This window comes from Micromesistius poutassou (genome assembly GCF_964030765.1).
Source record: "Micromesistius poutassou genome assembly, chromosome: 6".
Classification (NCBI taxonomy): Eukaryota; Metazoa; Chordata; class Actinopteri; order Gadiformes; family Gadidae; genus Micromesistius; species Micromesistius poutassou.
The window spans coordinates 12512947-12524195 of record NC_140276.1 but is presented as its reverse complement, the minus strand read 5'-3'; the positions used below and the strand labels follow the sequence as shown (position 1 = coordinate 12524195).

General features: G+C 45.9%; 3 protein-coding genes across 5 annotated transcripts in view; 2 read left to right on the top strand and 1 right to left on the bottom strand.

Moving 5' to 3' along the window:
- Window positions 1–330: 330 nt before the first annotated feature.
- Window positions 331–3220, bottom strand: nudt22 (nudix (nucleoside diphosphate linked moiety X)-type motif 22; the record flags this gene model as incomplete). Its single annotated transcript, XM_084469404.1, has 6 exons — window positions 331–490; window positions 650–743; window positions 1008–1105; window positions 1789–1914; window positions 2348–3017; window positions 3135–3220. 6 exons carry the CDS (start codon window positions 3218–3220, stop codon window positions 335–337), a joined length of 1230 nt encoding a protein of 409 aa, XP_084325530.1. The 3' UTR covers window positions 331–334.
- Window positions 3221–3832: 612 nt separating this feature from the next.
- dnajc4 (DnaJ (Hsp40) homolog, subfamily C, member 4) lies at window positions 3833–9007 on the top strand. 3 transcript variants are annotated; one of them, XM_084469499.1, is made up of 8 exons: window positions 3833–3892; window positions 4268–4379; window positions 4524–4627; window positions 4719–4809; window positions 5632–5825; window positions 6664–6831; window positions 7593–7679; window positions 7921–9007. In XM_084469499.1, exons 3-8 carry the CDS (start codon window positions 4536–4538, stop codon window positions 8021–8023), a joined length of 735 nt encoding a protein of 244 aa, XP_084325625.1. In that variant the 5' UTR covers window positions 3833–3892; window positions 4268–4379; window positions 4524–4535; the 3' UTR covers window positions 8024–9007. The 3 variants fall into 3 exon arrangements, with proteins under 3 accessions (XP_084325625.1, XP_084325623.1, XP_084325624.1); XM_084469497.1 differs by having other exon boundaries at window positions 4515–4627; XM_084469498.1 differs by lacking the exon at window positions 3833–3892 and having other exon boundaries at window positions 3903–4379; window positions 4515–4627.
- Window positions 9008–9985: 978 nt separating this feature from the next.
- vegfba (vascular endothelial growth factor Ba) overlaps window positions 9986–11249 on the top strand; it is a 15426-nt gene continuing 14162 nt past the window's right edge. Inside the window, exon 1 of the mRNA XM_084469854.1 lies at window positions 9986–11089. Coding sequence (XP_084325980.1) covers window positions 11012–11089 — 78 coding nt within the window. The 5' untranslated portion in view covers window positions 9986–11011. The remainder of the gene's footprint in view (window positions 11090–11249) is intronic.

Below are 11249 nucleotides of genomic sequence, written 5' to 3'. Positions count from 1 at the left end.
GGTTGTTGCAGACAGATGGTTCCTGGTTGGGGCTGACTGACTGCTTCAGTGGAGTTTTGTTTGGTTTTTAAACCTACAGAGCTTGCTTTATTCTTTTAAAGATTTTGCTTGTGCAAACTTCCTGTTCTGACCTTTAATATCTAGCTTGTTTTGCATAAAGTCATGTGTAGGTTTTCTGCATAGCTATTTTACAAACAAATCAATTCATCGATTTTATTCTTTAAAACAGTGCAATTTTAACAACATTTTATTGGTAAGAAATGGTACAGAACTTTGTATGTAAAAAGAGAAAACCCCAAAAAGTATTAAAACCATAACATGTGGAAGATGAACATCATTCTTGCTCTTTGTGCTTTTGTTGGTCGGAGCTTGTCTGCTCTGGCCTGATTGATGCGTCAGGCCTGACGAGCTGATAGAGAAGCACAGCTCCCTTGGCCGAAGGACACAGCTCTGACCACATAGGCCTGGAGCTGTCCAGCTGCAACAGCTCCTGCATTGTTACACAAGGAAAATACAATGAAGAAGGAGCACATTTTATTTATTTATTTAAGTATACAGAGGGATTCTGCAATGGGCCATTTTCTGTACAAATGGTTGACCCATTATTATGTGTACAAAGCCAATATTTGTGATGAATCAGATCCCTTACCTTTGTGCTGAGGAACACAATGTCTGTGGACTCATTGGCCTCTGCTCCACCTCTCCAGTACAACTCTCTCACTTCCTCTGAGGTCAAGGAGCAGCTGCAGATAAACACATTATGAAAGGCTTGATCCAATCAAGGCTTTAGTATATAAAGCCTTTATATACCTTTACATGGGTTGTTTATGTGCAGTGTATTACAAAACTATGCATAAAAAACACATATTCATATATTTAATAGAATAATATATTGATCGATAGATTTGTATTATTTCCTTTCCAAACAGGCGTAATGTGTGACTTTATATGTAAAGCAGTGGAGGTGGATGGTGTACGGGTGGTGCTACTAGAGTCCGAGTCCCCACCTGACGTAGAACTCTGCGCTGGGTCTGCCTGCACTGGTGTGGTTCAGCGCTACGCCCATCAACACGGGCTCTCCCAGGGAACCCAGCGGCACGTTGACCTGCTCACAGGAGAACAGGGAGACGCTGCCGTTGGTTTCTGCTCCCACAAGACCACCGTTTAAAGAGCCACCAACACTTATTGTATTATTTATTGAACCAGGTAAAAGTCTCATTGAGATTAAAATCTCTTTTTCAAGAGAGACCTGGTCAAGAGGGCAGCATAGAACAGACAACACGTGTATGTTTCATACAAACAAAACACAATTTACACACAATGAAAAGACAGTTTGGGGATTTCAAGTGAGGAACCAAAGGGATCAAATGAGATCAGGTCTGGTAGTTTTAAGTCTTTCTGGAGGGTGTTCCAAGCAGATTGGTCAGCATACTTAAAAAACAAACAAAATCCCAGCTCAGTACGAGCCCTCGGAACCGACAACTGCTGAACATCCTGCGAACGCAGGCTGTAGTGGCCTCGGCTTCTCAGGAGATATTTACATAAGTAAGTAAGGACGACTAAAGTCAAACCAAAGGAACAGCAACACTTCTGGTGAAACCGTCATTACAATCACGGTTTCTGGTGAGCATATTAAAAGGGGGTTATGATGCGACAACACCGACCAATTTCCACAAATTGGGAACAAAAGCTAAATCCCTGGTGTCTGTGTTCTCTTGCGGTTGCCCTTTCTTTTCATTTGTTGAGGTTTGGCAGAAGAGCCACTCAGTGCTCTGAAGCAAAGGTCACCTCGTCTCTGATCTCGGCACAAACAGAGCTGAAGATCTCAGAGACGACCGCCCTGGGGCTCTGCTGCACCACGGCGATGCTGATGGGATCCTGACTCACGCCATCGCTCATAGAGGGGCACACCGCCTGGAGAGAGAAGGAGGGAGAGGGAGAGAAAGAGAGAGGGAGAGAGAGAGTGTCACAGTATGAGCAGGGAATTTAAAGTTGATGTTACATTTGCATTATTTGTTTGCCGTTATGACTAGAAATGGATGTGTAGTGTTCCAAGAGTAGCCATTAAAATAACAAAAGGTATTTATTTGACCTCCCATTAAAACCCTGTATTGACCAGTGTGGATAATGTGGGACAGTGGTTACTATCCACCTTGCTTCTTCCTGCTTTTTGCTACAACTTGTTTACCGTTTATGTGTCATTATGTTGTCACGTTTAACCAACCAGTGTCGAGGTCTGATCAGTACCTGGCAGCCGGCACGGGTCCTTCCAGCGTCCTCCGACTTTGTGTGATCTCTGGTCTATGCACCCAGGTGCTCCTCACCTGTGGCTGTGGGTGCTCCTCACCTGTGGCTCTGGGTGCCCCCCTGGGATGTCCAGCAGCCCCCCGGCCTCCGCCACCCGCTGGCTCCTCCTGATCAGCACCACCTTCCCGTCGCTGGTGCACAGGACCCCGCCCACCCCCAGGGGCTGGGCCAATAGGCCGCACGGATCATTCAGCTCGGCCTCTCCTCGCTGCCGTAGAGCTCCGGCTCGCTGGGACCAGTTGGTGCCCAGGAAGTCCTTGTAGGACGTCAGGCCCAGCCGGAGAGTCAGGCGAGGACTGGCCCCTGCTCCTGTAGAGCCCTGGACCACGGGGCCACAGCCTGGGTCTACACCGGCCAAACTGCTCAGGGGTGGATGGTCACAGTCTCCATTTTCTAGTTGATAGCGACGGCCTTCTGTACACTGAGGAGTGGAATTAATGGCACCTGCACCTTCACCTTCAAGACATCGGCGCTCTTCTTCACCTTTGTCCCCCGCATCGGTCAATGGTTGGCGTTGCTTTGGAGGCGCGAATGGGGGATGTTTGGAATCCCGACAACCAGTTTGGGAGGGGGAGAACTTGGAGGAGGCGAAGGTAAATGAGTGCAGTCTGAATTTGGACCCGTTGAAAAGCCAGGGCTCCCTGGTGACGCGTTCTGTCCACACCTCTTCTATGTGGCTCTCTAGCGCAGCGTCTGTCTGTCTGTTGAAGCTGGAAATGGGGAAACAAATCATATGTATCCATACAAGTTGCTGACTATTAATCATTATGTCTTCTTCATCAGGAACATTAGTTAATTAGTCCATTTTGATAACTTAATAAACCAACCTCTCGGAGAGCTCCACTTGTACCTCGGCCTCCGCAAGTCCACGCCAGACCGTACACTCCAGCAGCACGGACACGTCAGGGTCCATCTCTGACACACACACACACACACACACACACACACACACACACACACACACACACACACACACACACACACACACACACACACACACACACACACACACACACCTGAGTTTCAATTACAGCAGTCGTTACATTTTATGATCTTCTAAAAACATCAACATCTGAAGTACACACCATTCCTCATCCTCAGATAGCGTCGTCAGAGTAGGTTACAGAGTAGGGTCGTTGTGTTGGAACAGACTTCCACCCAGACGGGTTTTTCCACAATACCTTGGATAGTCACCGGAGGGCATGACGCTGACACTGTGTCTCTACCTTGTTGGACAAATTTGCATGACCAGTGTGTGAAATGTCTTCCTCTTTCTTTTTTGACGCGTCTAGAATAACTTGAACAGTACTGCCACCCACTGGAAAATAAACCTTACAACTTAAACCATTGTTTTGTCTTATTTGTATAATATGTTTAAATATTTACACTCTGTACCGTATTTAAAACGGACTCAACCGCCTCTGCCGACGCTCATCCAACATATTGCGTAAAGGTTGGATTTACGCAGGGGATTGACCGTTTGCCATGCAAAGTTTCATTGGAGAATGGTTCCTACCCGGAAACATTTCAGCTGCACAACCTCAGCACAGCTGTGTTATGAAACTGCTGCATAGTGGTGGTGGTGGTATGTTCACTTTCGTTTACTATGTTCACTTTGGCGTCTGCTCATATCAATTGTATTGTTTCCAATATATTGCCAGCTGAGAGATTTGTCTGTAGGACCGTTACGCATGAATAGGTTAAAATCTCTGGTGAACGTCTTGCAATCTGTTGTTTACCAGTGAACAACCGTTAACCTACAGCACTTATCTTAAAAGAGTTAAGTTCAACGACATAACGCTTTCGTAGACTAAACCATCACCGGTGCTGTCCTGAAGTTGTCTTATATGTTGTATAGGATGAAAGTGATCAAATGTAATTATTTCACCAATGGGTGAGCGACAAAGGTCAACCAAACAGCTGAGCTTGCAGGACAGAACATCGAGTCCTATTCTTTCAGAGCGTCATCACGTAACCCTTCTGGAAGAGACAATGTGAGTCTTTCCTTTGGAACCTACTCAACTACGTCCAATGGAATCCCACTGAAAGGTGTGACAACTACCTCAAGTCGGGTGAGACGCTTTAATGAGTACATTACTTTTTACCTTCATTTTGACTTCTGAATTCTGATGATTTTCATGTCCGTTTTGGGCATAACAATTTTAGTCACATTTTTGATCTGTCAAACTCACATATTTTCGGCCCAGGCGCTGTAGCTGTTTCTCACGATGCAGTTTGAGGCTCAGCTGAGTCTCTGTCGGACGTGTATCTGGTGCTACAGGGGTGGGCTGCGCCTGCTGTCCCTGAGCTCAGCAGACAGGTAGTGGATATGAGTGAGACCAGACGATATGTCAGTTATTCTTCTCAAAGTGGATCCCAACAGTGTGGTATTCTTTGGGTTTTCTTTGCAGAGCAACCGTGAGCTACTATGAACTACTGGGAGTCAAACCTACTGCCACCTTGGAGGAAATAAAACATGCATTCTTTGCCAAATCAAAAGAGGTATGTGCTCTTGTCACCATCAGTGCATTGAATGCAATTGTAAAGGATTGGCATTTTTTTGCAAACTGTTAAGATGTAATTCAGTTTACACAATATGTATTTTCTTATTCAATATTACCACTCAGTGGTCCTTCTTTGTTTTGACCAAACAGTTTAATGAATTCGGTCAACATCCAGATCGTGATCATGTTAGAAACGTGTAACCTTATGAACAAGGTTCCTGTGACTGCATTTATACAGCGCTTTTCTAACCAGTGGCCACTCCAAGCTCTTTACAATACTGCCTCACATTAACCCATTCACGCACACATTCACACACCGATGGCAGAGTCAACCACTCAAGGCGACAGCCAGCTCGTCTGGAGCAGTCAGGGTGAGGCGTCTCGCTCAGGGACACCTCGACACTCAGGCTAGGAGGAGCCGGGGACTCGCATTAGCAACCTTCTGGTTACCAGCCGACCCACACTCTGAGCCTCATGCCGTTCTGTTTGATGAGATCAACCTGTTCAACAGTGCTGCCTATACCTTTTTATTTATTTATAATATGTTTATTATGAGCACTGACATTATTTGAACACACGTACAAACATACATACATATCAACTAACATAAAGGAACATTTATATGAATAAATAATAAAAATAGAAATAGAATAGAAATAAATAGATAATTATAATAATACAAATAAATAGGTAATAATAATAATTACGATCAGTGTTGATAGTGTGTCTTAATGCCACAAAGTCCTTGTGAGGTTGCCATATTTTGTCAAAATATGGCTTTTGCCTTTACCTCACCACCCCCACCACTCTGCTGCTGCAGGTACACCCGGACCGCGACCCGTCCAACCCGGCGCTGCACAGCCAGTTTGTGGAGCTGAGCGAGGCGTACCGCGTGCTGGGCCGCGAGCGCAGCAGGAAGGAGTACGACTTCAAGCTGCGGACGACGTACCGAGGGGGATGGGCCCCGGGGCCGGACGCCAACATACGCACCAGCTCCACCGGCTACAGAGCCAGGTGTGTGTGTGTGTGTGTGTGTGTGCACTAAAATACAATATACTGACTTGATTGACAATGTATTGCATTGTAGCACACACATTACAATGCAATACAACAAATCACTGACAATGCGCTGCTCATATCTTCTTAAAGGTGACATATTATAGCACCAGGTGTGAGTGTGATTAGCCATTACAAGCCGTTTTGAAAATCGCAAGTGGGCGTGTCCACCTAGATGTGTGCTGGATAGATCAGTCTACCAGCCTACCCAGCGGACTGTAGCAAACGTTGCTCATCTGTCCGTCACACATCTAGGTGGACACGTCCACCTATGATGTCAGAAGAGGCAGACTTTCAAAACGGCTTGTAACGGCTAATCACACCTGGTGGTATAATAAGTCACCTTTAAAGGGGTGATGTCATGCTTTTTCAACTTTTCCCTTTGCTTTAGATGTTATATGACGTACTGTATGTAAACATGTTTTACGTCTGCTAAGCTAGAAAAATCAGAAAAGTCAGAGCTAGGGGTGTAAATATTAATCAATTTGTATCGATTAATCAATTATACAGCCGACAATTCGATGCATCGATTTGTCCGCAAGAGTATTGATTATTAAAATTATTATAATTTTTTTAATATATTTATTTTTATACAGTGAATAGGCTAATTGCCATACTAGTTGACTTGATTTACACCCCTAGTTCGAGCCAGGGGGAGTATTCGTGCCCACCAGCTCGTTTGTGCTCAGACTCCCGGCTACCTGCTACCTGTTTACAACTTCTCGGGATTTGAATTTGCAGACACACACGCAATGGGATCTTTAAAATGCTTCTTTTGTGACGGGGTGTGCTGCAGTGAGGAGTCCCAGGACAACACGCGCTACTGGGAGCAGTTCACCCAGTCCCAGGCCCAGGAGGTCACCCCGGAAGAGAGGGAGCGCAAGAGGAGGAGGGACTTCCGTCTGGTGGGCTACTGCCTGCTCACTATGCTGCTCAGCGTGGGCAGCCACTTCCTCTTCTTCAGGTGAGGCTTCGAGGGGCCGCAGGGGCCCTCAGCAAAATAAAGATGTTTTTGTTTTTGTTTTTTGAAGGTGACATATTTATACCACCAGGTGTCAGTGTGATTAGTGCTGGATAGATCAGTCTACCAGCCTACCAAGTGGACCGTTGCTCATCTATCCATCATACATCTTGGTGGACACGCCCACTTGTGATGTCAGAAGAGGCAGATTTTCAAAATGGCATGTAACGGCTAATCACGCTCACCTTTAATATATACAGCAGCAGACATGGGCTCTGTGCGGCGTGGCTCCGGAAAAAAATGTGTTTTGAAATCACAGACCACCAGGGACACCACGTAATAGGCTGCAGTGAGAGGCATCAAGCCTGCCGTCACTCTGGAGCGTTGTATATTATGGGGAAACAACAGGGTGGTATGTTATGGGAGTAAGGTTATGTGTAAACACACACACACACACACTCTACTTTTATTCTTATTTGTTGCTGAACACTTTAACCCCTTGTCTATAAAAAGTGATTTTCCTTTTGAACTCGATAATTATGTTGAGAATTTCCCGTCCAGCTGTGGTTGTGGGGCGACCATGTTTTTAGCAAGCTAATTTCACTCATTGGTCGTACTTTTGATTTGATGTGAGTGAGTTGTTTTGTGGATGAATGTTTGCCGCTGGGGTTGAATGGTAATATCACTCATCACATTCTACATACTGAACTGAGAGTGATCAATATCGTAACTAATTCCAGTGGTTTTCTATGTTCCCCTTTCAGGAAACTGGAAGAGATGCACTCCAACTTCATGGACGAGAAGGACCGCAACATCACAGAGATCTACAACCAATCAAAAGAGAGGGCGAGGTGCGTACAGAAACCCAGAGTGTGTAGAGGATGAATGAATGAATGAATGAACGTAGGATTCTGAAGGTACAAACAAATATGTGTGTTCATCTGGTGGTGACAGAATGCAAATAGGAACTGTGTGTTACTTGACAGTAATATAACATCATGTATTCAGAGGTTATACACGTATTAAGTGTATATATAGACACACATATTCAATCAGATGTGTTCATGCGCATGTGTGTGTGTTCACATTCAGAGTCAACGGCTTCAAGAAGCAGACAGAGATTCTCCGTCAGAAACGCGCAGAGTTTGTGGAGAAGTACAACCTGTCCAACGCTGACGGAGGTGAGGAGAAGTAGCCCTGTGGAACGGACTCGAACGTGTGACCTCTACGGACGGGGCGGGGCTCAGCGGGCAGAGAGGTTCGCACAGCGAGCAGGTGATTTAGAGACGGTTCTTCCACTCTGTGACCCGGGAGTGTGTTTTATGGGCCGGCCGTTACAAGGAGCCCTCGGGTTTGATGGGGAAGACTTTCAAGGTAACACCGAAACAAGGAATAAAGGAACAAGCAGGGATGAGACACACACACACGCACACGCACACACAACACAAAAGCTTGATCGATGTTTGGACGATTCAGAACATGTCATTTGAAAGACCTGTGGCCAACCACACCCTTTGTTTGGAAGAGAGCTGTTGTTTTCCACGCAGACATCTGAAGACTGACATACTACACTACAAAACGAAAACCATGACTTTATTATTACCAAGAGAGCATTTTCAATCCTCATCTCTCAGTCAGTGGCATTATCTGGTTAAGACATCATGGTCTTATTAGACAATGGCAGAGACACTCAGTGTTGTTTAGTATCTTAAACTGTCAAATAATTGTTATTGCAATAATACTGCCGGGCCTAATTCACTGTAAAGGAATAGTGTAGTTCCAGTGTGACCCGCAGAGGGCGATGTGTTGGACGGCTGCCGTTAGAGGAGGACAGAAGATGCACTGGATCGGTTTCTCATCAACCCTTTTAGGTGTGTCTAAATGTACATTTCAGTTGAGTCGGTTTAGGTTCTGCTACCACTTCTCTGATGAGCTCTGTGTTCCCCCTTCAATACAGTCCCTGCGTACGTTCTGTAGAATGGAAACCAGAGCTGTTACTGAGCTATTTTTAAGAAGTGTTGAAGTGTGGGATGAATCTGTGTTTTTATGTGAGTCCTTTAGAATAAACAAGTGCTGTAATTGAGTGTGAGATTACGGGAGGAAGGATATAATGGTACTGCCCAAACTGTTCCCACATTATGACAACATTGTTGTGGTTGTGGTTTTAAAAAATGCTTTCTAGAATTAAAAACCTTCTGATCAACATTTTAGTCCAATTAATTTCATCATACATGGTACTGGGTCATAAAACAACAGCGACAAAAGATTATATAAAGCATAAAACAGATGAATAAAAGGGAAATAGGTTGATGTTTAAATTAAAGAAAGGTTTAAATGCTAAATACAAGGCAACAGGGCCTTTTTAAATTGGGTAATGTGGTAAACATGTTGCCTGAAGCACACATGATAAATCGGCTTCTCTGATCTACGTTCCTCACAACCTCTGGGGAAGTATCCTCTATGGAGACTTAAGTTAAACAGGCTTGAACAACTCCTGAAGGGACAGAAACGCTGAAGGACATCTACTGACAGCAGACTTAAACTTCACAATCGTTTGATTATAATTACCATTTGGTATTGAGTCAATTACAGAAACATTACCAACTTTTTATTCATATAGTTTTGTCAGTATGGGGCCCCTGGCTGACTGCTCGACAGGAGATAACGTGGCCCCCGCATAGACCACACAGCCCCCATCATCAGGGGCCTGTGAGGGCCCCTCATAACCCAAACACATCATGAGAAGACACTCTTCTGTCGGCACACCACACACACACAGCCACAGACTCCTCACAGAGTCTTGGTCGGTCGTCGGTTAACCTTAACCATATGTTAGGGACTATAGGGAGCTTGCATCCACAACGATTCTGATTAATTATGGATCTCCCCTGAAACGCCTGTAAGATTATTGAATTATGAATCACCTAGTAAATTGAATATACGAAAATAGCATACTATCTGGGGGTTGGATAAAGCACACGAGTGTGGCCGTGGTTCAGAACGCTCCATTGATCTTCACCTATCCGCTACTGGTAATAAAGAGCGGCGTGTACAGACGGAGTGACGCGGTCAATAATTGACCGGCTGATCGGCGGATTGAACTGAGGTCCTGGAGGGAGACGACACCTGTAAGCAGCGCACCGCCGGCAGTGCGCCTGTCCCATTTTGAAAAAAGTTGGCAGTGCAATGGTTACGTGGAGTGCCATTCGTGATTGTGTTCTCAAGGGCAAACGAAACGAGGAAACCGAACACAACAACAAATGAAGACTCCTACTTTGCCAACCTCTCCCTCTCTCTCCCTTTCGTTACACCTCGTGGCTTTTGCGCGACGTCAGCGAAGCCAGATGACCATCAGCCTGGTTACATTGGGGGGATAAAACTGCGAAGATGCGCATCGTGTGGATACGACATCTTTTCACACGCGTCGGGTGCACGGTGACTGAGCCGAGGCATGGGCTGTGCGCCACCGGCCCCTCCGTCATTCACACCGCTGCACCGTCTGTGCACAAACGTCCAAAGAGTGGAGCTGTTCTTTGCAGCGGGGATTTAGGATCACGCCACGATTGAATTGGACTCTACTTGGGAGATGTGAACACGCCACCGGAATCCTGATTCTGACCAATAGACTCGCGTGGTCGGTTTGTTATTCCTGCCCGGCGTTTGATTTACACCAGCCGGATAGGAAGGAAGACTTAAAGTTCACTTAAGTATTGATGGATTATGGATTTATCATGGATGCATCCCATTGCCAGATCTCACATAGTTTATCCATAAGGTAAGCCATAGTAGTAGGGATATACATTGGTCTTTTTTTTCTTTTTTTTAAATCAATCAAGCAATAGGCTGTAATTACAATGCAAAGGCTACTTTAGGCTAGACGTAGGGGCAAAGCCTAAATAGACCAGCATCTATAACGCTGTTATAGATGTATTCCGTAACACTGACAGCAGGGAATCCTTTATGGAGCTGGGATATAGATCCTATGTGTCGTCTGCTCTGATAAACTTTGTACCGCTGAGGATGCCGACCCGGGCGTCCCGTCAATGAGAGGACGGCGGGGGGATACAGCGTGGACCGTCTCCGTTCTCTACCGGCCCCTGAGGACCCTGAGCCCGGCGTGAATCACCTTCGGGATCGCCCCCCCCCCCCCCCCAATTCTGCCTGCCTTCGGGACCACAACACAATGAGGATTATGCTTCAAGTTATTCTAGGAATGTTTCAATTCCTGCTCCTCACCAGACTCCCCATGTCCCAGGCCAAGGTAGGTGAACAGCAAGGTGTGTTCCAACATATGGCGTCTAGTCAGATAAGGGGGGGGGGGGGGGGGGGACAACGACTCGGGAGCCATATTTTTTATTGACCCCTGGGGGGTTAAAGGGTGACGCCGGGGTCACACGCTCCAGAGTGATGGCGGGCTCGAT